At 46.1% G+C, this 27,431-nt stretch overlaps 1 protein-coding gene across 2 annotated transcripts; it reads left to right on the forward strand.

Moving 5' to 3' along the window:
• Positions 1-362: 362 nt before the first annotated feature.
• On the forward strand, positions 363-27,272 carry Aatf (Apoptosis antagonizing transcription factor). Of its 2 annotated transcripts, none has more exons than XM_050167645.3 (13): positions 363-551; positions 1,510-1,671; positions 4,964-5,186; positions 14,441-14,526; positions 15,522-15,668; positions 17,639-17,774; positions 18,733-18,924; positions 20,832-20,937; positions 22,936-23,028; positions 23,094-23,224; positions 24,636-24,716; positions 26,250-26,321; positions 27,193-27,272. In XM_050167645.3, the coding sequence occupies exons 1-13, from the start codon at positions 464-466 to the stop codon at positions 27,239-27,241; spliced, it is 1,566 nt and encodes a 521-aa protein (XP_050023602.2). In that variant the 5' UTR covers positions 363-463; the 3' UTR covers positions 27,242-27,272. The 2 variants fall into 2 exon arrangements, with proteins under 2 accessions (XP_050023602.2, XP_050023603.2); XM_050167646.3 differs by having other exon boundaries at positions 23,097-23,224.
• The last annotated feature ends 159 nt before the right edge of the window (positions 27,273-27,431 follow it).

A 27,431-nucleotide genomic window follows, 5' to 3' on the forward strand; every position in this document is an offset into this window, starting at 1 on the left:
GGCACACAACAGCAACACATTTTCGCTTCCATAGCATTCAAACATTTTCTATTCACTGCGAATAACTTGCAAATGACTACGTCCAAATGGACGCTAGTATGGCGCATCGTAAGGCCATTTGTCTTCAACGAGAATAATGAGCGCACTCAGTGCTGCCTGCGGGTCGTCTGCTGTAGAGTCGGTAGGCAGCGCCGCCATTTAGAGATGGTACTTTAAAGCGGTGAGGGCGCGACGGGTTCTCGGTACGTCATAGCCGCCATTGTAGTCACATGTAGCCAAAGTATGGGCAGCGCCTCCTCTATACGTTGGTATGGGTCAAAGTACCGCAGCCGAATCCATGCCGAAAGCCGAAGTGGCATCATGATCATTTTAAAATGGCAGCGCCCTGCAGCCATCGCATGGCTGTAGCGTCGCAGTATGTGTGAATAGTGTTCTTCTTAAAGCTTTGCCTGTGTTCGCAGAAATGGCCATTATGTCGCTATTGAACAATCTAGACGATTTGCTAAACACAGCACCCGCACTTGTAGACCCAGAAGACGATATTCATGAAGGTAAGACTGCTTTTTATTGGCTGCGCTCAGTCCGCTTGTTGTACCTTGATGGGCTGAGCTCTTCGCATCCTACAAGCTTAACTGAAAACAAGGAAACGCAGGGTAAAAGACGATGCCGGTGCAGTCGTCGTGTAAAATCTGGTGATCATAGAATGTGTGTAACATTGAGCACTTGCAACATTCGCTGTATACTTTTGGCAGCTCTGCGGCTTGTGCGCATTGAATGAAGAAAATAAACGGTTACTAACGGTCTTTCTGCACGGCGATACGAGAAATTAGTTGTGATCATGGACACGAGCGAATCGAAAACAAAAACACGCGAATCTACGGCTGATCATTCTTGCAAACGATGTCATATATGTTAGAATGGATACACGCGTTGAGTTGTATCGATTCCTTAAATAATATAGCTCTAGATTCAACCGCCTTTAACACACAACACAAACACTCCAGTCAGTCAATCAGCAGACTTCAGCAAACTCGTTTACTGCGACAGCATCGGATTCTCGTAGTGGACACTACCATATTAAGAACTTCTTGATGGTCCCAACGGCGTCTTCGTACGGTGCTGTTGACCTCGAATTATATGTACAGTCTCTACGTGGCGCGTACGAACCCCGCACAGACTGCGAAGCACGTATGTTGTGTTACAGCGAAGTGGCTAGCGCCGTTAGCTCCTCCACCTCCCGACTGCTCATTTCCGCAGGAATTGCGGTGGTGGGATAAGTTTTGTTTTTATTTGCCGTATGGCCCGGACAGCGCTGATGATGAAAAGGGGCCCCGATGACGACCGTGTGTTAAAGACGGATGAACACAGCAAACCCAGTTTGGATCAGCTTTCACCTGCTGTTGAAGTAAACGACATAAGTCACTCCTCTTTTTGTCACCCGGGGTTTTGGATGTCTAAATTTTCTCCTTTTGCCCCGCAAGTCCTTGATCCTCGACTTTTTCTTGACAGATACCAAGGCAAGGCTGGTGAACAAATGCAGTGCTGACTACGAGGATGTTACGGTTCAAAAGCCGAAGCCTGGAAGGCGGCCTCAAGTCATATTGGGCGATCGCTACGTCGGAAAAAAGGTGTCCAGGAAGGATTTAGACGAGGATGGTTTTGACACTGATGGTAAGTTTCTTGCCCTGCAACATCTGTCCCACTTTGCATGGACCACTTGTGAATGCTTCTTTGGTCACTGTCCTCACATTATTACATTGTTAACGTATCACATGGTTTACAGTGTTTCATGGAGCTTGAAATATTGCTGTATGCTAGGGACATGCCTCGCAACTTGAACGCATGTCCCTGGCAGCCACGGGCCGGTTCAACCTGCAGAAACTCAGTTTCAATTATCATGTCCAACGCGGTCAGTGACAGCGACCTCAGTGATACGCTGATCGTCGCCCCTATCCCTCGAAACATGCCCCTCGAATGTAATGGGGGCTGACGCCAGGCTCGTGCCAAGGCACTGTTGCGCTCCTTTAGTGGGAAGAGAACTATGCGCTTCATAGATGCGGCAGGATACACGCGAGAACACCAATTCACGGCAGTAGTTGTAGACGTTAACAACCGGCTTACGCGTTCGTGTAGTGTCAGAACACCCAGAAACAGCGAAAGAGGCTAAGATTCTGCTTGCACTTACCGACCCCCTCTGTGCAGTAGTTCTCAGCGACTCACCATTTGCAGTTCGTAACTATGCGCGGGGGCGCATTTTCTCTGAAGCTCTCCAGATTCAATGAAAAGCTGGTCGATAGCACTTTGATAGCACCGCGTTCATGTGGTTCCTAGCGCACACCGCCACCCCCACCGTTGAAGGCCCCCCTAACTTGAATGAGGTAGCAGACCACTCTGCATGAGAAATGACCCACCGCGCAGAATCGGAGACCCCCTCTTTGAGTTCGGAACTCCTGGTTCGAAACATGCTAGAACGCTTAGTCAGATACAGTGACATCACCAAGCACTACCAGCTAGCCAGGTGGATATTGACCCCATCTCACCCCAAACTTGAATGTTGCCAGGCAGTCGTCTGGCGACCACTGCAGACACGAATCTCCCCCAGTCCGGTATGATTGCGGCACATTTTCCCCATGCAATACCCGAGTGCTCTTGGCAAATTATGTCAGGCAACTAGAGCGAGGCTCTCATGTTGTGGGTGTGTCCTGTTATCTCAGCTGAAATGCCAGTAGCTCCGGAGGTTCCTGCGTCAAAGTGGTCCGCCGCTCTGCGCAGCTCCAACCTCAGGACACAATAGTGGGCAGTCTGGCATGCCCGAGAGTCGGCGACGAGGCAAGGCTACGAAGTCCCCTCATGGGAGACCTGAGAAGGGTTGTTAAGCTTTGCCAGATTTAAAATAAAGTTGTTTCCATCCATTTGAATAATGAACAGCCTTCTTTACCATTAACTTAAAGCAATGTTCACATCCTAACTTTCTGTCACTACCACTGCATGTTATGCTGCATGCTCTATCAAGAGCACAATTGAAGCATTAGAAACAAATAAGCATTTAATTCAGATACTCAGGAGGCTTCGGCACATACTTGGTTGTGCGTTATCAAAATTAAGCTTTAAAATGCACTCTTGTGAACCAGGTAGTATGTATCTGTGTATTGTAAATGTGTTAGTAAATGCGTATTGACTGTGTAAATGGCAAAGCGAGACGATCAGTTTTTCTCTAGTTAGAATTGTCAGGCCAAATGGTGCCACTATTATATCAAATAATGTTGCGATCAAGCATATTCAATTATTGAAAGTTAGTCTGAAAAGAACACATAAGTACAGCAACAGCAAAGTGTACTGAACAATACCCAGACCAGAATGCAATGTCTCAGCAAAGTTTCAGTGCAAGTGATTGCAGTTTAGCTGGAAAATCTGTTCCCTTGCATGATGCAGTGGGTTTTATTTTACAACATCTTGCTTTTTTATGTCCTCTATGGCCCGGGTGAAATTCATCATACTTTTGTGGCATTTTCAGGTTAGATAATGCAAAGTTAATGATGTGAAATATTAGAAAAGTATTCCATTTGTGACTAGTGGCTATCCAAATAGAAAACTGAATTGAATAGGATAATATTCATCTTAAGCAATTTATAATTATTCGCACACCTCTGCTTTAAGCCATTCTTAAAGTATAAACCCCATGCAAGCAACCTCTCATGTGATGGTAACAAGCAATGCGATCGACATGGCTGTCGTATCCACTTATCACCTATAACTTGAACAGCAGGGGAGTGACGACTTTAAGCTATGTCTCCCCAGTGTTGCCAGTATAAGGGTCATATGTATGCCCCGAAACTGGCTTAACGCATGCTTTAAATATTAAAGTTGATGTGCTTTGCAGTAAAGAGCAGCATAGAAGATTTCTGAAGGTCTTGGAGTAGGTTCTTGTCCTTGCACGAATGAAATTTTGGTCATTTGCTCGTTCCGTACAACAGTCGGTAGTACCTGACTGATGTACATCCATTTCTGGCTACGCACTATTGGCTAGTCGCTCACAGCACTTCCAGGCAACGAGTGACGAATTCTAGATTTCCAAAATCGAGCAACAAAAACAAGCGATCTGTTCGCGCAATGGCCCATTTCGTTGCTCGTTGTTGTCGTGCACAAAATCGCTCTGATGGGGTTTAGGCTTAAGTGCTTGCTGGTGTTTTGTCACAAGTCTCTTCATAAGAAACTTGCCCTTGAAACTATATTTTATTTGAACACAGGAGCTTGGGGTGCCCCTGTTTGGCACACTTTAAAACTGATTGCCAATAACTTCGTTGCAGTTATAACTTTTCCACTTTGACAGTTTATCGTGACTAATTAGCTGATACCTAAACAATCTCTGTAGTGAACGCCATCATTTTTAATATTGGCAATGCTAACAGCAGCAATACAGAAGCTAGTTGTTTAGATTTTGTCAGCGACATTTCTACTGCCATTCGTTGTGCATGTCAACAAGCCTTCATTCAGGGACGGAAAGATCTTCACCTGCTGTTTGTATATTTCAAAAAAAAAATTATTTGATGATTTGAGCGTGTTTCCTGTGACAGGAAAGGGGCAGTCAGAGCAAAGATAAAGGTCTCCAACATGCTTGTGTTTCAAGGTTCTTGAAAGTGGCACCTTGGGGTAATCTATCTGTTCACGAATTTAATGGCCTCCACTTAATCTGGGCTGAAACATACTTTATCTGTGTTTGGTTTCCATGGTCATCAAATGCTAGAGCATAAAAAAACCAGGGACAGGCGTAAGGAGACATGCACGTCTGTTCTTTGTTTTTTACATGCTGGAATTTGATGATCATGAGTAACCTACTAGCCCAAATTTCAGCTATGGTTGGTTTCCATGTATATTTAGGATTGTATGACTTCTTATTTTTCTGTTTGGTGATGTTCAATTGTTTTTGGCTATCTATCGTAATATACTTTCTTCACATACCTAGATGACGATTTGCAAAGCAATGAAGACGACGGAGATGATATGTCTGATTTGGACAGCAGTGGTGAGACAGATCAACTGGAGAATGCAAAGAACGAGGAGCGTGAGCCATTGGCATCTGAAAACAGCGACGATGAAGATGAGTTGGATGACGAGGAGGGCGAAGAGCATGGCAGTGAAGAGGATACTCTCCTTGACGGTGCAACATCCACCTCAAACCAAAAAAGGTCAGAATAGCAGTTGCTGCATATCAACAGAGTGCTTTATAAAGATTCAGGCTGTTTATCTCAAAATTGTGGGCTTTGTTTGCTGCATCAGTAGCTAATGTTCATGAGCCGTGCTCCTGACACAGGTCCTGTAGTACAGATGGAGCATGTAGCTGTTGTTGGTTGTTTGCATAATGGGATATGCCTCAGCTCTTATAACAGATCAGAGATCAGGGTTAATTATTCCGCTTCTGCTTTAGAAATACATTTTCTGTGCCAACGACGGCAGCACACTGCAGTCATTTTCGGCAGCCGACTTAAACATGTCGTACACAGGGATTTGTTTTGCAAGCATTTGGTACACTGCTAGTTCACACAAAAAAAAAACATGAAAAAAAGAACATGAAAAGAAAATCTATTTAAGTTCTACAACTTCTACGTCTAGAAAGACAGCGTTACAAACCAAAATAACTGTGGCACTGGAGCTCTGTTTGCCACTTCAAAGATATGTAGCGTTTGCGGGGCACTCTTTCTTAATTTTTTTATTTTTTTTAACCACTCTTCATACTTGCCAACAAAAATCAACTAGATATGTTTGCAACTTACCTCATTTCTATCTCCTGCCTGTGATGACATATTGGGTGAAGGAAACAATCAAGGTGTGTTGGAAGCAAAGCAAAAAATCTAAATGTGTCCATGTCATCTCTTGAGTAACGGAAGCCTGTTCACTCAATAATGAAAGCATTGCATGCCTTCACGATTTGAGCAGTTAGACATAAAAAGCATATACTAGAGGAACGATATGGGAACGAGGAACGATACGAGGAATGATATCTACCATATGTGTGGGTTTCCTTTGTAGTTTCATGCTACAATCAGGTGGATGACAATCTTTCCTTTTCATGAACCTTTCTACACCTTGCAGGCATCCACAGAACTGATTTGCCATATTGACACATGTACTTGTTTATCCTTTTCCGGTGACCACTTTTCACCACCTAACAAATGCTAAATGCTATTGCTTGGCACAAGATGTGCCTGCATGTATCAGAACACTCTCGATTATTGTAGCTGATTCTATCTGTTGCCCGTGTTGTCACCAAACCTTGTAATCAGATTGTATGTGCAACGCGAATGCCATTGTACATTCTGGAAGGTATGCGAGCACCAGTGATTACGCTGGAACCTTTGACGAGGCAAGTATAAAAGCCAACGTGCTTGACCCGCGGATCAGACGATCACCGCCTGTACTCACCAGTATCATGGTGGTTGAGTGTTAGTCGTTTTGTGGGCACGTGTTCGCCCAATAAAGAGTTAATTTCATGACTCAAAGTTTTGTCATCATCTTATTCTTCAGCGTCGCTACAGTGCGACTATATGCAATCTGCCTGTGCTTCGAGTCAGTTATTAATTTAGCCTCAGTCTACAATCTGCTAGCCTACTGGTTAGCTCAGATGGTAGAGGTACTGCCCCAGAAAGACATTGATCCCAGGTACCATCCCCAGGCCAGACTAAATTTTCCTGCAACGCTGAATGTTTCTGTCTGAGAGGCTATCATGGGTTTCTTTTGTAGCTGCATGCTACACTTGGGCGGATGACACTGTTTCCCTTTCAGGTATTATTGTTTTCTACATGACCAACCACTCCTTTGTCCACAGTACATGTCCCATTGTATTGATCATCCTTGCAAACGAAGTTATCCTGTTATGTGACAGAAAGATTTTGAACCTGTCAGCATTCTTACAGTACCTAGCGCACTTTCCAGGGCCAACTGTCTATTTACCTATGTATGGGAGATCAACTTCTGGTTCGGATGCGAGCGCACATCTTTTCCTGGCGCTCCGTTTTTTTTCGACAGTTACGCGCGCTGTTCGCGTCTCACCATCTTCTGTCGCACATCCTCTTCATCGGTGTCGCTTCGGCCACACGTCGAGACAAGCCTCGGAAAGGTGCGTTGCTTTCTGGCCCTTTTACGGCCACTTTTACGCGCCAGTGGGCGGCCTTGCTAAGCCTAATGCATGGCCATGACTGCGTTGATGACCGAGCCCGGGTCATCGAAGCTACCTCCATCTGACGACCATGAACAACGCCAGGGACAATCAGCTTTGATGACGCCTGCCCAAGACTGGGGCCAGGAAGCGGCTACGCCCCGTCCCGAAGGCGTTCCGGAAGCGTCTACCACAGAACGCTCTGCTGGGATGCATGAAGAACGCTGTGGGCATGATACCGCTGACCAACAACATAGACGCGAACGCCAAAGACGAAAGAACAATAGGGAACCGAACGAACGCAGCCGCAGCCGCCACCGTCGTGATAGAGACCGCTCTGCAAGTCTGTCAACGACGGCCAGTGCGGTATCGAAACGAACGCGGCACGACTCTTTCACGTCATCGACCTACGAAGACGCGTCCGCCCCTTCCAGTGATGAAGACGACATGCAAACACAAGCACCACCGACATCCTCAAGCCTACAGTCTGATGTGACAACGCCACGTCAAGCAGAGACTGCATTGCACGCGTCTCAAGAACTGTTTTCTTACGCAAACTCAACTGAGAAGCTAGAGACAATTCGAGACGCCGGAGCCCTCTCCCAGGACGCGTTTGAAGATTACGGTGACGAAGGAGTGTGGAAAGTGCAACGCCGTAAGCGCAACCAAACGCGGCCCGAGAAGGAAACACCGCCAGAAACTTTTGTGCTAGTCGTGAAACCACGGGTAAACGTGGCGCTCACGACTGTACCAGGCAAGGACCTCCACCGCAACTTCGTGATGGCCACACCCGCTGCCGTCAACACCAAGCCTTTGACGTACACGTTGCAACCAGCATCTAACACCATACGATTGCTCGTTCATGACAAGAGGCAAGCAGACGGGCTTCTCAAACTTTCACACCTAGACGTGAACCACGGACAGATACCAGTACAAGTGTATCAGGCACCCGGACGAGACATGTGTCGAGGTGTTATATACAACGTTGACTGCAATGAAACAAAGGCTGAACTCCGGGCAACCTTGACCTGTGAGCACCGACGTATCCTTGACGCGCGCCCAATGGGAAAGCGTGGGGCATGTCTACTGACTTTTGAAGGACGCCACCCCCCTAACAGAGTCGTGTATTACGGCCGCATCACCCGAGTTTCAATTTACGAACCTAAAAGCATCGTGTGTAATCGTTGTCATCGCTTTGGTCACAAGAAGGATGTCTGCCCGCACGAAGCGGTATGTCCTACATGCGGCAAGACACATGAAGGTAGTACTACTGGTAATGAATGCAAACAGACGACGCCCAGATGCCGCAACTGTGAAGAAGAAGGTCACACGGCGACTGACCCGAAGTGTCCAGCTAAACTGAAGTCCGACGCAAAAATTGCTAAGAAACTCCGCTCAAGGCCCTGCTCTCGTCGTAGAAGGCACGGCGCACACCGATCGAGAAGCCGCACTAGAACTGTCCAGTGCCATGACGTCAAATTGACGCAGCAGCTACTTGAAAGTGAAAACATCTCAACGCAGCCACGTACCATAAAGGAAGCAGTGAACGAGATTGTTTCAAAGAACTGCGCACAACCAACAACGGGAGGAAACGGCTGCAACCTCAACTACGCAGCAGCGCTCAGGCGAACTCAACCAAGTGGAGACAAACCGGCGAACTCTTTACCTTATACCACACCTATGCTGCCTTCACCATCGCAGCTGGTTGATACATCGAAAGACAGTGTAGAAGCTGAGATTGCGGAACTCGCACGACAGAACGTCGAACTGCGGCGGAAACTAGAAGAGAACGAAAAAAGGCATGCAGCACTGCTCGAACGTGTTCGTGCCAAGCGACAGCAGCAGCCATGCAATCCGCAGGAGCTCACTAAAACGCAAGAAACAACCTCTACTACCACACAGCAGACAGACCTGGCTCTGCTGGTACAACAGCTTTTGCACCCTCTCCTCCAAGCGCAGGAGAAGCACTTCCAACGACAATATGGCTTGCTCCAACAGCTCTCGACAGTCCCACTCCACACGTTTTACAGTGGAACTGCCGAGGGCTCGGCACTTGTGCGACAGAACTGAACCTCTTGTTTGACTGTGTCGGACGCCCCCTTGCGCTTTTACTTCAAGAAACTAATGGCACAGATCGGACACTACGACAGTTCAATGGTTATTACCAACCGTCAATAGAGCATAGAAACAGGAAACGACACCGAAACCCGCAGCACAATGGTATCGCCAGTGCAGCCGAAGAATTTGTAATACGGGGAGAAGCGGCTGTCTTTGTCCGCACAGACATTCCGCAAACGCAGATTGACACTTCTCAGTACTCGACTGCCGTGCAGGAGGTGGTGGCTGTCCGTTGCAAGATTGCAAGGCGAAATACAGTGCTGGTATTGGTATACATGCGCCCTGAAGTTAGCTCCCGTACACGCGGTTCATTCACGTGGATTCACGCTTTGCGGAGACGTTACCCAAACGACGACTTCCTGATAGGCGGTGATTTCAACGCCAAGCATCCGCAGTGGGGAATGGCGCCCCGCGGAATGGCGCTCGCAGATGCCACGGAGTCAGCTGACTTAGTGCTCGCAAATGACACCGACTACCCCACCCGCGCCGCCCTGCATAGTGGACAACATAACACGACCCCAGACCTGACGTTATCCACACCAGCCTACGTGAAAGACTGGCGATGCGATCCGGACGCCTGGGGCAGCGACCACTATCCACTGTGGATTACTTTGAACGTGGGACGAAAGCGTGCGGCCGGGCGCACTGTGCGCACGATCAGATGGGATGCCTACAGAAGAGCATTTGCGGAGCAACCCAAGACTTCATCCGTACGGGAGCGGGCGTCACGCGCCCTGCGCAAGGCCACTACTGAGACTGAGGTGAGAGCTGATGCTCCGGCGCCGGACATACATATGCTAAACCTTTGGGATGCGCGCAAGCGAGCACAGTTGACGTACGAAGCCAATGGCCGACGACATCGCAACCGTGTGCGACTTCGACGTCGCACTGCCATCGCTAGAAGATACGCCAAGCGCCTGTATCGGGAACGTTGGAGCCAGCACTGCTCATCATTCAACGAAAGAACTGGCCTCCACAAGGTGTGGCACACGTTCAAGGCTATGACAGGTCAGCGTAAAACACGCAGTGCTATTTCAAATGTCTTGCTCAAAACTAGCCAGTCAGTCAGCCAACTCCAAGGTGATGCCGCGAACACGTTTTTTCCCCAACCGGCGACGCCCCCGAACGTCGGCATTTACCGGAAAACGCTTCCAGTGACCGATGAGGGCATCCAGGCCCCATTCTCACTCTTCGAGCTCGAACAGGCACTTTCTTCCATCAACGCGCGCAGCGCGCCAGGCTATGACGGCGTGACGTGGGTGGCTCTGAGGAATCTGGAAGAATACGCAAAAAAGCAACTTCTCGAGGAGATTAACGAAGTGTGGATCAACGGTGAAATCCCAGCAGGATGGAAGCATTCGATAGTCACACCCATACCGAAACCGAACAAACAGCCAGATGTACTGTCGAACATGCGCCCTGTATCTCTCACACTTACTACGTGTAAGCTGGCGGAGCGAATGGCCTTGACACGCATATCTCACTTTCTAGAAACAGAGGGTCGCTTTCATCCAGTCCAGACAGGGTTTAGACCAAACCTTGGCACTCATGACAGCCTCCTACTTGTGAGGGAAGGTGTACTGCGTCGAAAGACAGTCGGTCGCGCAAAGCGACACCCGAGCGTCCTGGTGGCGGTGGACCTCCGTAAAGCTTTTGACACTGTGATGCATGAGGCAATCATCGAGGCAGCTGAGAGGCACGGAATCATGGGCCGCCCCCTCAACTTCGTGCGTTCCTTCCTTCAAGATCGCACTTTTTCCATACGGATCGACGGAGACGTCGGGAATGTTTACCCAAACATAGTGGGAGTCCCACAAGGCTCCATACTATCACCCCTCCTCTTTAATTTGACTATGATAGGCCTGGCTGAGCGACTGGAGGCTATTTCCGAAGTGGGCTTCACAATTTACGCAGATGACATCACGTTATGGACTGCATCACAACCAATTGATGAGCAGCAGGAGACCCTGCAAGCGGCACTTGACGTTATTGACGACTACCTGCCACAAACTGGCATGCGGCCATCTCCAGAGAAGACAACCTATGTGGTGATCCGAGGTTCAACGCAGGACGAAGCAGCCCTCACGCTCACTCTCGCAGGCAAAACGCTGCAGCGAGCAGAAAAATCAGTGCGCGTTCTCGGGATACCTATTGACCGCACAGGCACAGTGGATGCGTGGCTCGCAGACCTTCGTCGGACATGGCACAACACTCTGCACCTCATAAAACGAATCTGTTTCCGCATGGGCGGTGCTGGTACCGACGTATGCCGAAAGCTTGTTAGTGCTTTGCTGACATCCCGAGCGATATACGGAGCGCGCTGTTATGACCTGCTTGCTCGGCACTGGACACAGCTAGAGGTACTCCACAGATCAGCTCTCCGTGTTATCACAGGGCTCCCGAAACACACACGTGTCGAGGAGCTACATCGCTATGCGAAGTTGCCTACCCTCCGTGCAACCATTGAAGCATCGAAGGCAGGACACGAGGAACGCCTGAAGCACACCAGACAAGGCAGGACTCTACTGGCCTACATGGGAAGGGATATATCAACTTTGCCACAACTGCCATCCGACATCTCACCGTGGGATGACATTGCTGTCGTCGACACTACACCAACGCCCCGAAACATGGGTGCCCAACATGCGCACCGCCGGGCAGCATTCGCTGCGCGTCATGTGCAGACATTGGCAGAAGCACCGCCAAGCCATGAACAAGTGTACACTGACGCAGCTTTCGACCCACGCACCAACGAGGGAGCAGTCGCCTACCACGTAGTGGGTTCTTGTGAGACACATTCTACCTTTACAACTGCTGATGCTGACGACCCAACGGAACTTGAACTCCGCGCAATAGTCTGGGCATTAGATAGAGTTTCAAGCACCACGCAAGCAAAACACATCGATATATACACCGACTCTCAGTATGCACTGCATGCCTGCAAGTCGCGCCACACATCATCATCGGAAGTACTCCTCGTCAAGCAGGCCTTCAGGCGTGCGGAAGCCCACGGGGTCACTGCAACACTTCATTGGATTCCTGGTCACCAGGGCATCGAGGGAAATGAGAGAGCCCACGAGGCGGCGCGCGCCCTTCTTTCCAACCGCGTCGTCTCCCGGGATCCTTCAGAAGCCCTCACAACCAGCACAAGCAACACGACAAATGGAGCCCCGTATGACCCAGACAGAGCTCTGAGAGCAGCAGCCAACCGACGCAAGAGGGAACTCCGTGCGAGTGTGCCCTCAGACCCAGACCCACTTCCAGCGGGTCTTCCCAGGTCGGGGCAGGTGCTGCTGCATAGGCTGCGTTCCAGCTTCGTCCTCGCACTGGATGTGCTGGAACCGTGGCGACAGTACCGGCCACGCCGGGAAAGACGCCCTCCATCTCCGTCTCCCAACTCCCTTCCATCGCAGGAACCCGGCCATCCCACAGCCTCCGCGGACCAAGAAGCGCTCCAGACGCCACACAGGTGCCCTGACTGTGACATGGCTACGCGGCCATCCGCAGCCCATCTGTTTTGGGAGTGCCAGCGACACGCTCAACGGCGGGACCACCACCTGAGGGCAGTGCGAGTGTTGTCCTACGAGGAGTGGATTAGACCGGCAACTAGCTCGATGGATTCTGACAGGGCCATTCTGGACTCGCTCTTGGCTTTCGCCAAGGACGCGCAGCTTCTAGGACGGCTCTGAATACGCCTCCCCCCTCCTCTTCCTATTCCCCATTATAGGCCTTCGCACCATCCTTTAATAAATACATTTTGTCATCATCACCTATGTATGTATGCATGTATGTGTGTGTGTGTGTATGTGTTCATGTATGTATGTCTCTAATCGTTTTCCCGCTTACCTGGGTCACTGGGTAGTCCATTGTTGAATGGGCAGCGCGTTGGACTGCTGTGCTGAGTGAACAGGGTTTCAAACCAACCATCGGGTAAACTTGGGTCACGGAGTATGTGGTAATGTGTACATATGTACCGCTCTTTAACAAACCTTTTTCATGATGGCATGGGTCACTGTAGATGAGCGACTGGGTAGGTACCGCTGTTCAATGAAACTCTTTGATGCCAACTTAGAGTGCTGGGTATGTGTCAGTAAGTGCGTGCCGCTCTTCAATGAAGGTCTTCGATGCCAACTTGGGTGACTAGGTATGTGCCGCAGGGAATGTGCGGCTCTAAAATTACAAAGAAGATCCCTTAAATTTCTCTTATACTGAGTGGAATTGAACCCATGTCACAAGGGTTCCTCAAGGACAGCAACCCGATGCATTAGCAGGCTGCACCAGAAATGCATTGAGTATGGGTCACTTTCGATGAACACCTTTCATGCCAACACTTTAGCGAGCTGTGCCATGAACACACTGGGTATGTAACACTCTTCAACGAACTTCTCGTCAACTTGGGTCGCCGAGTATGTGCCACTGAGTGCACGGCAAGTGAAGAGACAGTTCTCACCATTTGCATGCACCGGCGTGCCATGCATTTCAGAGGCCACACACAGACTTCACAGCAGCGACACTGGATGGCATTGAGTGTTTGTGGGGAAGTGCCAAAGAGGAATCCTGCTGCAGTAAACGCCTCATACATAACTCATTTCGACAGTAGCAATACATTGTGTCGCAATATTGGTTCAGTGCTAAACTGCATTACTATTGACCGTCTTCGTGAGATGGGTATTACCAAATTTTTTTCATTATATTTTTCTTTATCTATCACAAGAGTGTAAGTCACTTCGCACTGATGCTAACAGGTTAGTTATGGGAGTAAAAGATAAGGGTGAAAAAGAAGGCAGCATGAGCATTGACTTCCAACTTACAAAAGATGCCAGAAAAGTGAGATACATATAATCTTTTCTTTTAACCTGTTATCATGAGGTATCAGCGTGCTCAAACCGATACTTTTGCACTGATGTTTAGTCCTTTAATGATAACCACAAGCTTTATGAAATAATAACTAACATTATATGATTAGGAGTTCCACCATGTAACCTAACTATACTGACTGCTTTCTGTTCATGTAATGATGAAGAAGAAAAAACCCACTCCCCTCTGCAATGGTAAAGGGCTCTGAGGGTGCAATGAACAAACAAAATTCTGTTAAGTGAGGGAAAATTGAGTTCTATTCTCTCAACAAGTCATTTATGACAGTTCATCTTACTTTCTTTTTCTTTTCAGCTCTGAGGCGGCCGGGATGGATAACTTTTCAACTGTAGATGTCGCAGCTGAAGTCAAGAAGGGAAAGGCAGTCCATTCCCAACTGCGTGAGTTTTGGCATTGACATCTTGTGACAGAAGCTTGCATGCCTTACAGCAGGGGTTTCCAAACTTTCTGGCCCTGGAGACTTTCCCATCTTTCTGATGTGGATGTGGTGATTTTAAGTGTTGCATTGATACCCTAATGTAAGAGATCCACCAAAGGAGAGATGGGAGCAGATTCATTTTGTCCACTCACGAAACTGAGTTTTGGAACCCCTGCCTTAGAGAATGCTTTTACTTAGCTCATTTACCATATCTTCTTCAGGCGTCGATTGACTCCATCCACCGAAAATATAGTTTCACGTCTTTTGCACCTTCAGAATCATGAAAAGCATGCTGCTGCATAAAAGGTTAAGGATTTTCAATTCTTCAGTGTGGCTCTTTTGAGTTTAGAGAATGTGGACTGCATGTAAGAACTCTCTGTAGAGAACGTTTGAGATGAGAACATCAGCCATTTCTTGTGTTACGTGCTTGGAAAGCACCCATTCTGCCATTCAATATATAAGCTGGATGTAAAACACTGCTAAAAGCAAAGTGGACCCACCACATGATGACCTACTATTGGCATCAAGCGCAAACAGCCAGACGTCTATCCTTCGACTCATTTGCTAAAGCACTTAACGCATTATTCAAACTTGCAGTACTGGTCCAACCAGAAGTGTTTTAAGATGTATGCAACACATTTTAGATATCATTACTTTCATCAGTGCTTTTGGTGCACTACCTTGGTGTGCACAATTGAGCACACAGCAGACCTGAAGGAGTTTTACTATAACAGGGAGACTGCCTAATTCAAGATGTGGTGTGTAGAATACCCATTCTCCCCCCCTCCCCCCACCTAATCAAGACACCGCAGTTTCTTTTCCTTTGATCTCAGTAAATTCTGCAAGTTCTATATGTTGTCACATCCGTGAAATTGTTTCATGACCTTTAATCAAAAGTTTAGTTTTTTTTTTTTGGCCAGTGACTGGCATCGGTTGGCGTGCTCTCTCTGTGTGCAGAGATCTGGGACAGCATCTTAGAGCTGAGGATCCAGTTGCAGAAGCTGCTGGTGCTGGCCAACCAGTTCCCAAAGCACGACCAGTATCCCCTGTTTCGGTCAGCCGCTCTGGAACAGGACAAGAAGAACGGCAACCTCATTGGACAAGGTGGTGACAATGCTCGCCATGCTTGCATACTTTGGTTTGGTTCACTTTCACTAGCACATGTACAAAGCAGTCTCCTGCCATTTAGCATGTGCATAACGCATGGCGACTGCCAAAGAACCCAACAGTCACTGGAAACAAAGATAAGCATAGGACTTGTTTATCAGCTGTGACACCTTAAGGGGACACCTGAGATAAAGCTAAGTTTAGCTATAGCACTAAATAGCCCTTCTATAATGCCAAAAAAAAAAGCCAGTCTTGCTGTAAGAGGAGGCTTCGTAACAAGATGTTATAACTACTCCTGGGCAGGCACGCCTGCGGCATTTCAGCAGGGTGGCCACGCGTGTAATAACGCTCACGCAAGAACGGGAACACTACGTTTCGTTTATCCAGTGACAGCTTTTTTAAAGCCATTATCAAGCAGCTATGGTACATGTGCCGACGTCAGCCTGACGTCACGGCAAATGCGGTTTTCTGTCCTCGTTATCACTTTCACTTTGCAGCACAAGGAAAGATGCAAAAATTTTCACCTATGATTACGATACTCCATCATGTAAATTTTGAGCGCAACTGTACATGTGTTTTGAATTTGTTATAAATTGTGGCAAAGGATTCGATTCTGAATGGCAAGGTGCCCTCGGCAGCAGCGCTGAGCCTCTGCTCAGGCAACTGGCTTAGCAGCAGCGGCAGATGTGGTATTTCCACCGGTTGCATCGCCGATTGTTCCAAAATAAAGCATGAAATATGGGAACGCATGGCTTGTGCAGAGCTCATTCTCTAGCGGCATCCTGCAGGTCCTGCAGACCCAGCACCGTAGGTGAAGTAGTGTATGCGCGACGGGTCCGAAGCCTACACCAGCGGCTTTGTTCCCTTGCTGGCCACATGCCTGATCGCCGCCGGCATTCTGATTTCCTCCTCACCCTTTCGCCCTCCCCTTTTTCAATTTCTGCCTCACATTTCTACTACACCCTCCTCTCCGCTTTCCTCCTTGTGCCTTTTCGATCTCGCCGCTTCTTTCACCCCTCGCTGCGTGCCGTGTTCACTCTCATCTTTCCCTGTGCTTGTTCGCTTGCTGTGCTCGTTTGCATGTCCTTTTCTCATACAATAATCAACCTGTTGCTGCAAAATTAATGTTTTAAAGGAATACTTTATCAATTAATGCTTCCCTTGAGTATCCCCATAATTTTTCATTTTTTGGTCATGCTTATCAGAGCAAGATTATTTCATTTATTACATTGTATTGGAAGCTTTGCAAGCTCTAAGAATGAATGGCAAACAAAAGGCATTTACAACAAGCAAAATGATATGGATAAGCAATATTGTTGACTGTATGAATGGAGAGCGTCTTGCCACGCTAGACTGACAGATAAACTTGGCAAAAATATGTCTACAAGCTAGAATAAGGGTGGCCAATTGTCACAAACTTAGTGGGACATTTCTAACTTTTGAGTAAATGGCCCGAGACCCGAATGGACCCAATTGAGATGGTCAAACATCTCGATTTTTTTATTCTACTGTAATGATCAGTAAACCATATTGGTTGCGCCTTCTCTTTTGTCTTCTGTTGAATTATCATAAACATAGATTGGATTGGATAAACTTTATTAAAGATCCTGCAGGACACGCAAACATAAAGGTCTTGTTGCTTTTGTAGAGATTCTAGTTGTGTTGTAAGGCCCTTATTGTTCATAATACCTCTATTTGTATTAGCAGTAGCATTATTCAGTTAATGACTGCACCTTGTCGCAAATTGTGACATGGTAGGACTAACAAAAGTTTTGCAGCTTTGTTGTACATGCAGACTGGCAGCTCCTGGCACTGACAGACTCGGTCCTCGTATTATCAATTTGTAGGATACCTGGAGTAAAACATTCGCACTGGTAATATCGATCGACTGAAAGAAAGATTTCGTGCTTTCCTGTACTTTTTATTTGAGATAAACTGAATTTGCATTTTCCGTTTTCTCAACGCAGCCAGAAGCAGCATCGAGTTCATCATGCACCAGCTTCTCACCCTTCAGGAGCAGCTCAGGGATTCCTATCCTGAGATCCGAAGTCTCTTTTCGAATACCGGTGACAAGGAAAATGGCACCAATGAAATTGACTCTGAGTAAGTGTGCTGCTTGTTTGCTGCGCATTGTTGTTCTAGACTAAGCTTTTGCTGTTGCATGTGGTGACCATCTTTGCTTCTTGAAAACACAAAAGAAAGGAAAGTTTGAGGGTGTCATTTATTGCAATCATTCCTCTATGCAAGAGCAAAGTAAAGAAGTGAATGCAGTATGATGTCAGGTGCATTAAACATGACCAGTGTAATGTGATGCCGTACACTTAGATGACCCGGACAGTAGGAAATGAAAAGTCAGAAAGTAATTTGAAATTGTGTTAAATGCGTACGTACTAAGCATGAGTGAAGTGGCCGTAAGTACATGCTTACTTTGATGCAGAATGTTTTTATGTGGCATGATATGCGATCCCATACAGTGATGCATTTCCATGTATCACTTCACTGGCTGCGCCCGCACACATTGTGGTAACAGATCGCCCACGTGAATGGCTGTGACATCCTACCCTGAAACATTGTAGAGGTTAGGTGGCACGCATATGAACGGCTGATTTCGCATAGGAGAGGCTGTGTTGGTGGGCATCATGTTAGCGGACGAGGCAGTTTGTAGTGTCACTTTCTTTAGTGCTTTCTGTGCACCTGACTGGCTTCCTTGCTAATACTATGGGCCATCTTCTTTGCTTGCATGTCTGCATGCCACCGGAGACGTCAAGATTGACTCTCCCGTTCACATAAACACCCAAAATGTTGGCTTTCCACTAGGTTGAGCTAGCCGCATATTGAAGCGTGGAATTCAGAAAAAAAACAAAAAAAACAAATTTGCGTTGTACTCGGAGCATTGTTCTAAACATAATGCAAGATCTAGTACTCACACGCACAAAAAAACTCTCATGCTGTTTTTGTGCGAGTATGGTAATTAAGGTTCTGAAGATTGCAGCAGAAGCCCGTTGTCCCGAGAAATTCGAGTTGACGACGAGTTCTTTAAGCCTTTCCATTGTTCCGACAGAAATGAAGAAATTCCCAGCGACACTGAAGCTGAGGAAAGCTCCGACGAGGCCGAAGGCGAGCCATCCAATGCCGATTCTGCCAAGAGGAAGGCTGGAGAACAGGCACCTACCAAGAAACCATCAAAGTGCCGGAAAATGGATGTTTGCATAGCATCAGCTGCAGAGTTCTGGAAGAAGTTTGAACCTTACAGGTACGTACACCAGATGCCGCTTTTCGAGGGGTAGAGCATGTACAAGTGAAAAATCTGTCTTATAATGTGAATAACCAGGGCATCAATGTACTACTTACTCTTGATTATCTTTAGCAGCACTTTCAGAACACGTCAGGGAATAGAATAGAGTTAAGCAATACAGTTGACTTCTGCTAACTCGATCCTGATGGGATGGACGAAGGTAGTCGAATTATCCGGCGGGTCGAAGTAAACGAAAAGCGGAAAAGACGCCGAAACATGCCTTTGATTCACTTAGCAGTACTTGCCTTCAATGTTAGCTTCGCTGCAATACAACCTTATTATGCGGTGAAGCGTTTCAAGCGGTGGGGGGAGGTGCCACTGTTGCGGGACATAGCTTGTGTTCCTTAATTTATACATGCGCATGCGCTGTCTCCGGTCACAGTACGAGCGTCAAGATATCTAATAAGTTTACTTGCAGGCCTTCAGAGTTTTAGATAGACCCCTGCTTTTTTGTTGGCTTTACACGTCCCCTTGACTTTCGGAGTATTTTCATCTTACCGCCTTCGTTTTTGCTAGCTTTCCCAAAGCACAGATGACTTTTCTACACTGCTTAGTGCACGTTGCGTGCGCACATACTTAACTAAAATATGCGTATTAGGCCCCATTAATGGTCTTATTCTATATGAGACACGCGTGGTGGGAGACACTTGGGCTCAAATTGCCACAGCAACATCACAAACAGCTCTGAATAGCTCCCAGTGTGCTTATTAGGCTTTTAGGTGCTTGTACTCTGACCGGACATGCCGTGTGCGCGTGTATAGTGGAGGAATGCATACTACGTCTCGTGACTGTGGCCCCTTTCCATTCTCCTCCAGTGTCCCTATAAACTGTGCAGTTTCTGGATGTTAAACCCCACAACTTAATTTTGGGGAACCTTCAGCATTGCACAAACAAGGTCAAAAAAGATTGATGCAGACTAGTGACTGGCGGAATGCCCACTGTGATTTACCGCCTGCACAAAAAGAAATAATGTTCTTCATTAGGGTGCCATGGTTAGGCATCTTGTTTGGGCTGTAATCTTGCTGTCCAGCGTTCATGCTGCATTTGAGGGTCACAGGTCGCAGTGCAGCCCTGAAAGGCCAACTGTGGTATTGCTCTGACACGTCTCTATGCATGGAAAATATTTTTCGATCAATTAGGACAGCAGCACATCATCTGCACCCATTACCTATTTCTCACTGTCAAGGAAACTACATTCTATAGTGGTATGTTTCTTCACCGCGAGCTCTGTTTGGGCATGACACCCAGGTGCAGTCTCTTCTGCATCATCTGTGCATATGCTTACACTCTGTGCCCTCCTCATATGCATTGCAATTGCAACTAACTCCTCCGCCAACACACTGTATCAAAAAATGTGCCTACATCTGTGGAACATGCTTTGTGTAGTACGTGGCTAGTGTATAATGCAAGCTACCGTTCTATCCAAGCTCAGTTGCTGTGTAACGCATTCCCAGCTTATGATCTAACCATTGCACATTTCGGCTAATAACGTAAAGCACCAGTGTATGCTCCAAGCTATATTTGCATGTGCACAATGCGCGCACACGTGTATTAAGTTATGTGAAGAAAGGTATCCGATGATTACTATGATAATACCCCTTCTTACTACAAAAATTAGCCACCCTCAAGGAAGCTGGGGTGGCTTGCCAGAAATCTGCTGCCCGCAAAGAACGCTTCATTCCACTGAACGCTACAAGATATTGCTAAATTTAGCATGAAAACAGCTAACTTGGACTGCCATGACTATGCAAGCATGTGTCTATTATAGTGACAGTGGACCACCAACGAAAATCACACCAGCATAACCTGAAGCGGCTGTTGACAAAACAGTTTCATGCAGATGACTGCATTTGTTTTCATTGCAGGAATGCCACCATTGAGAAATGGTACGAGAGAACACGACTCCTGTCGGGAAAAGTTGGCCGCAGTTTCGCCTCCCTCGAGCAGTCTCCTGTCAAACAGATTGAACACGTAAGTGTACATAGCATGAAATCTCTGTCAGATTACTACAGTCGAACCTGGATATGTTGAACTCGAATGGGATTGCGAAGTAGTTCGATATACTGTATTTACTCGCATAATGATCGCACTTTTCTGTTAAAAGAAATTGACGCAAATTCAGGGGTGCGATCATTATGCGGGTTAAATTTCCCACAAAAAGAAAAAACTTTTTTTTTCATCCTGCGTTTGCTGCGGGATGACAACAAGTCAACAAATAGGTGGCTGTCACTGTATGTAGTGCGGGACACCAAAACAAATATGACAGCCAGCAGAGCAAGCCAAATGCGCCGAACACAATTTTTTTTCTTCTCGTGAGCACATTACGTGCATTGAAACAGTTTCTTCCGTATCAGTAATGAATAATATCGTTAATATTGGCAAGTTTGTGGCAATAACGTAACCATGTCCACTTTGAGGGGACAGAAACAGATGGCCGCGCTTAGCTACCAGTGACATAGAAACACATGGCGGGCATGCTGCGGAAACTGCGGCATTTGTCTTCACTACTATCCTAATACGGCACGTTTCCACTAAGGGTGGGCGAATATCTTAGCTGTGTTACAAGCGCCGGCATATGAATAGCGTACACTTCTAACATATCAGTGTAAACGTGGCTTCTATCGTTGCCGCTCGCGATTTGTTGCGTGCCCACGAGAAGAATCGAAGGGCGCCTTTTTTGTTGTTGTTGTTGTTGACCACAACCATTATAAAGCCTACACATAATACAGGCAAGTTTGGTTGTAGCTTTCTTTTTGTCATTGAAGTGTGGAAAATGATGAAAGGAATGAAATGGGGCATCTGCTTAAGAATGTTTGGTGCGTATAGACCGCTTGGTTTGTCTTGGAAGAGTCGTTTGCGCAGCATTCGACAGATGGTAAGCGCGATCATTATTAGCTAGACTTGGCACACGACATATCGCTGCGGCAAGTTTGGGGTGCGATCATTACAAGGGAAATTGAAAAAATCGAATTTTATGACAAATTCAGGGGTGCGGTCATTACGCAAGTGCAATCATTATGCGAGTAAATACGGTATTAATAATTCTAAACAGTAGAATCACGATAAGCGGAAATCGCTTAAACGGAACACCATTCTCATGGTTGATTGGTTTTATATTCATGCAGTTGTATTCAGCTTTGCCTCTCAGTAGATGTAACTCTTGATAAACGGAACCAATTTCACTGGTCTCTTGAGGTTACTTTCAAAGAGCGTCCACTGTACATAAAATAAAAATTTTATACAAAAATTTTCATGGGGATTTTACAGCTGTTCGTTATACACATACGCATTAATTCATTGTAGTAACTCGGTTCAATATATCCTTGTTCGACTGTATAGCTAGTGAAAAGCGGAGTGCTGCAAAGTGCTAATCAGTCACAAGATTACAAGAATTGCAGCCTCCTCAACAGGATTTGCTGCTTCCTTCAGTAAATAAAAGTGTGTTGATGTAGTAAGAATTTGTTTATTGTTCTCTTTGATAACTTCAATAATTTGGCTTTGCCAGTTGATGGTATTTATAATAAATAAATAAATAAATAAATAAATTGGATGTTCTGTTTAATTGGGACATTATTGTTCGGTCCCGTGAAATTCGAATGAATGGGGTTTTACTGTAATGATGCAATGTCCTATGCAGGGCATTTGATGCATTTCTCAAGGGCTCTAAGTTACTTGTGGGAAAATCTCTGTATTTCCTTTAGTTTTTAATACTCAGTCTCTTTTGTGAGCAGAGAAAAGGAGCCCTATTCATTCCTAGTCATTCCTATTTACAAAGCACTATGTGAAACTTTCTTAATTCCTTTTTTTATAGATTCTGTCTTAATGTCATCTTTTTAAATATTACTAATGAATTTTTTTTATCGCATAAAGTTTGTTTCGCAGCAAACTACTGCACGTAAGCGTGTTTTGAGCTTGCCACGAATACTAGTGGTAGGCAAGTTTCTCTGACCCACTTCCAATCAACTCCAGATTTTGATGGACGAAGAACGGCTGCTTCGTAGGACCCAAACCAGACGGTCGTCATACAAAATTCTCGGTGCTGGGGAGGCAGCAAACGATGAGGTAAGAAACCGACAGCCAGTTATTTCGGTGCAGCGGAAACGAGTTGCTTTCTGAACTGCTTTCAGCAGGAGCAGAAGTCTGGCATGGGGGAACCGGATGAAGAGATCTTCGACGATGACGACTTCTACCATCATCTGCTTCGTGAAATCATTGAGCGGAAGACCTCCAACATTGACAACCCTGTTGCCCTTAGCCGGTAATCTCTGTTCTAGTTCTCTCCATGCGCGTTGTGGCGACGACAATTTGAAGCGTGTGCATGAAGCATGTGTTTGCCAAAACAGTATTAAATTTTTTGCAATTATGTGCCTGACAAGCAAACAGATAAGCTAGGGACTTCTTTGTGAACCAGGAGACGACTGTATTTGTATGAACGCTGCATCTCTTTTGCCAATTGCCTGATTTCATGTGCCAGTTGTACACCTTGATCACACCTGGCGAAGGCCCTTGGAATGTTTCGTAGTGGTCTGCACGGTTCCGTGCTTCGCTCCGCAGGTGCTCTGCTCTAAACGTGCACTGAACAATATTCAGGGCACAGAAAGGGTGGCTTGTCGTTTTATTGGGGAGACCTGACGTGGCCTGTTCTCTTATCAATACCAGCGGTGTGCATATACTTCAGCATCACCAAATTGATATTTGCTGTTTTAATAATTCAGTTCGTGAATCGATTATCTGCTATTCGATTTTTGGAATATTTGCTATGTTCGGTGAGATACCCGGAGTAGTCGGAGCCTTAAGATGAGCGACCTTCTCACGACGCGCGGTCTCCGTTGGTACAAGATTGTCATGGCCCTCCCGATTTCAAAAGTTTTTACACATGGCAAATGACGCTGAACCCAACAGTAAAAGTTCCCCTGCTCTTTAATGTCGGTGCAACAGCGGATTGACCCATACAGCTTCAGCTGTATGTTGTGCATATTGCCTTCACAAGTCGATGATAACCTGTAAAAACCACCTGACCGTAAAGCTAGAAAAACCCTTCTGTGTATTGGGAAAAAAACTGGAAAGGAAGACCTTCTATGCAATAGAAGACTGCCATAAAATATGGTCCACCATTAAACTAAAAATCTCGTAAGATATTTAGTGGAGCATAACTTCGCTATCAAAGATTGCCACAAAACAAGGTCTACTAATAAATTGAATATCTCGTAAGAAATCAAGTACAACATAACTTCACTATAAAACTGCATATAACGAGGTCATTTACCGTGTAGGCTTGTTTAAGGGTTACCGTGTAGGCTTGTTTAAGGGCCACACTTTTTTTTCCCACAACTTTTGGCTAAGTCCAGCCTTTGCACGGGACTGAACCCTTTGGCAAAATGGTGCCTCCACAGTCTTCGTGCACACCCTGGATCCCCAGATGTACTATTGCATCAGAGGTCAACACGCAGCTCTCGCCATCTTGTAGCAGCATGCAAAAGTACACAGCGCATGAGAATTCGCCGATGCGCACGGGTAACATCAGGGCTCGGAACGCGATTGCTCCTGCGTTGGCAGTTTATTTTTTTCCAAATTTTATCTGTCGCAGACAATAGTTTGATGTGCACATGCACACTTTGTGTGTAAGAGTGTGATAACCTGCACTGATTACTTATAACTTTGGGGCACAGGCAGTGGTTGGAGATCCAGAAGCTCCGAAAGAAGGTGAAGCGGAAAGTGGACACGCGGGCCAGCAAGGGTCGCAAGATTCGGTGAGCAACTTTGCAAGCTGTACCTTTTGTGACTGTTGTGATTGCACATAATGCAAGAGACAGGTGCAAAGAAAAGGAGAACGGACACAACACTATGTTCGCTCTGTCACTTCCTTTGACTCCATCTCTTGTACTGTGCCCAATGGGGATTATAAACCAACTTGTTCAACTTTCTGTAGTATTTCTGGCGTAAAAGTGCTCTGTTATCTCAGGCGCTTTGATTCCTGTCTCGTCTCGTTTCGGACATCTTCGATAAAAAGAAATGCATGGCCGATGGTGGGATCGAAGCTTCCAGCACAGCAGTGTGGTGCTGTAACTGTATTGGGTTACAATCGCAAGCCTGCTTAAACATTTCGCTTGTGCGTCACTTCAAGCCACATTCTCTTGTTCTAGTCAGTCACCGACCTAGGATTTGTACACTTCACAGGAACTACTGAAAATTCTAAATAATCGGGAGTATGAAGCACTATTGGGTTCACCAGAGAACAAGTGAAATTATTCCAGATGTGGCCAGAAAAGCTTGTCTATGCATTGCTGCATCCACATACAATTGCCTGCGTCCTGGTCAGTCTGCATTTTGACCATTTTCATGCTGTATTGCGGATGCTAGACAAAAGTACAGTAAACGCATGCACTGAATCTCCGTCCCTTAAGACCATAACAGAAGTCGGCCACACTGCAATAGCCGAATGATCACATGTTCCATCGCAAGTTATTATCTGGAGCTCCCCTCACTTTATAGCTGCTCTTTTTGTCACAGACATCGGGGAAGAAGTTGGGCCACTTGAAGCTGCTTTATTATACTAACCAACAAAATTTCTTAATAGCAATCAAAGAAGCTGCCCTGGACTGTGACACTACTTAGAATGTAGATAAACGAATTCTGGACACGTGGAAATCACTCCACGAGCCTTTGGTATTAGTGACTTGGCTTGGCTTGTCTTGCTCTTCGCACACAGCCGGAGGCTATTAGGTCTACTAGGCTTTGTTAGTTTTGGTTTTGACAAGGCACTGGCAACAGATCTGAGGACCATGTTGGTAACCATGGGGCCGGCGACGTATCAGAATGAAAATATTGCTCTTTCTGCCTGACTCTGTGGTCGTGCGGTTATGCAGGGTGAGTCCAAATGACCAAATGGTGTCCAAAATTTCAATTACTATATTATGCATTAAGTCTATCGGGCCAGTAGTGGGACTTAGAAGCTGTCCAAGTAATTGAGCATATGCAAATTATTGGTGTCCTAATGATCAATTGGCAACTTTATATTGGAGCCTACAGCAGGCTGTAGTACTACAGTCGACGTAGACAACATGTGCGTCGCAAAGCAGACTGCGCCCTTGAGAAGGTGACTGTGACCACTGTGAGGACCTGTTTGCTGCAGTAATGTGTTCAGAGCCGGAGAAATTACTGAGGTCTACTGACTTTCTAGAGCGGGTTATGGTGCATAAATTTTCCTGCATTACGTTGCCTGTTTAGCATTGAAATGCTGGTTTACCTTACTGTTTCTATTCTCTTTATTTTCACACATCCAGGTATGACATCATACCAAAGCTGGTCAACTTCATGGCACCACTGGACAGATCAACGTACTCCGAAGAGGCCAAGTAAAAAATTCAAACAGCTTTTTGCGGAGCCATCATGCTCACATAGCCTATTTTCTGAGAAAGAAGGAAGAGTACAGTGCATCAGTAGCTGTTAATGCCAGAACAAAATGAGCATAAAATGTTTCATGTAAATAAGGTAAAGTTTATCACAGGCAGCATCAGTGTATGATGTTGCAGTGTCATTGTAGCAGTTGTCTTGCTTGACCATAACTATTTATCTGTGCATAAGCTTATGTATATTCATAGATATGAAGTGCTTAGACATAATAATACTAACTAAACTGCTGATGAGCAGAGGCTTATGTTGCAAACTTACATTTTAGTAGGCATAAATGTTTGAGAACCTAAAAGTGCAGAGGTATAGAGTGTCAGTCCAATTAGCTTAGCATGCTTTAAAGTATTTTGGTTTCGTGAACCTTTGAACTTAGATCAAGATATGGTCATGCGCATCTGTGTGCGGCTGTTGCCTTAGAGCTTCAATGACTCCATTACTATAGGCTTTCACCCATATAGAAGTAAATGGGTGCAACGGGAAGCACGTGCTTCCAATCTCTCTACCTGATCCCCTTGCTAAATCTATTTGCCTGCATTATGCAGCCACTATCAGCCAAAACGTCAACTGAAATTGTTATCTGCCAATTTGCATGCATTCTTTTATTAGTCCAGAATTCTCCAAAAGAATGTTAGTGTTTACAGTTTTACTGAGTATTCTGTATGAAAAGTGATGCAGCTAAACTATAATGGCAGGCTTTGCCGAGTAAAGAAAACTGCTTTGATAAATAAGCAATGCTGGGCTTCATTATGTGCTGTTGCATGGCTACAATCACTGCATTGGTTTAACACGTGACTACTGTTGTGCTTACCCTTTCAGGACGGAGCTGTTTGGAAGCTTGTTTGGACAAAAGAAGTATGCTGAATGAAGGGCCGCTAAAAATAAAGAAAAAAATGTTTTACAGAGTTGTTTTCGGGCTGCATGTTGGTCTTCTGCTCTTAAATGTGTGACAGTTATGTTTGTTTTTGAGGTAAAACAGTGCCCGCTTGTTATGTCATGCCATGCATCAGTTTTAGGTAACAGTACAAATCACTATGGATTGTCTACTCACATCATAA

Source organism: Dermacentor andersoni, chromosome 11, assembly GCF_023375885.2.
Source record: "Dermacentor andersoni chromosome 11, qqDerAnde1_hic_scaffold, whole genome shotgun sequence".
Taxonomy (NCBI): Eukaryota; Metazoa; Arthropoda; class Arachnida; order Ixodida; family Ixodidae; genus Dermacentor; species Dermacentor andersoni.

Coding starts and splice junctions, on each gene's coding strand:
- Aatf (XM_050167645.3), top strand. CDS start 464: ATGGCCATTATGTCGCTATTGAACAATCTAGACGATTTGCTAAACACA. Junction 552..1,509: donor AGAAGACGATATTCATGAAG/GTAAGACTGCTT, acceptor TTTTCTTGACAG/ATACCAAGGCAAGGCTGGTG. Junction 15,669..17,638: donor CGGCAACCTCATTGGACAAG/GTGGTGACAATG, acceptor TTCTCAACGCAG/CCAGAAGCAGCATCGAGTTC.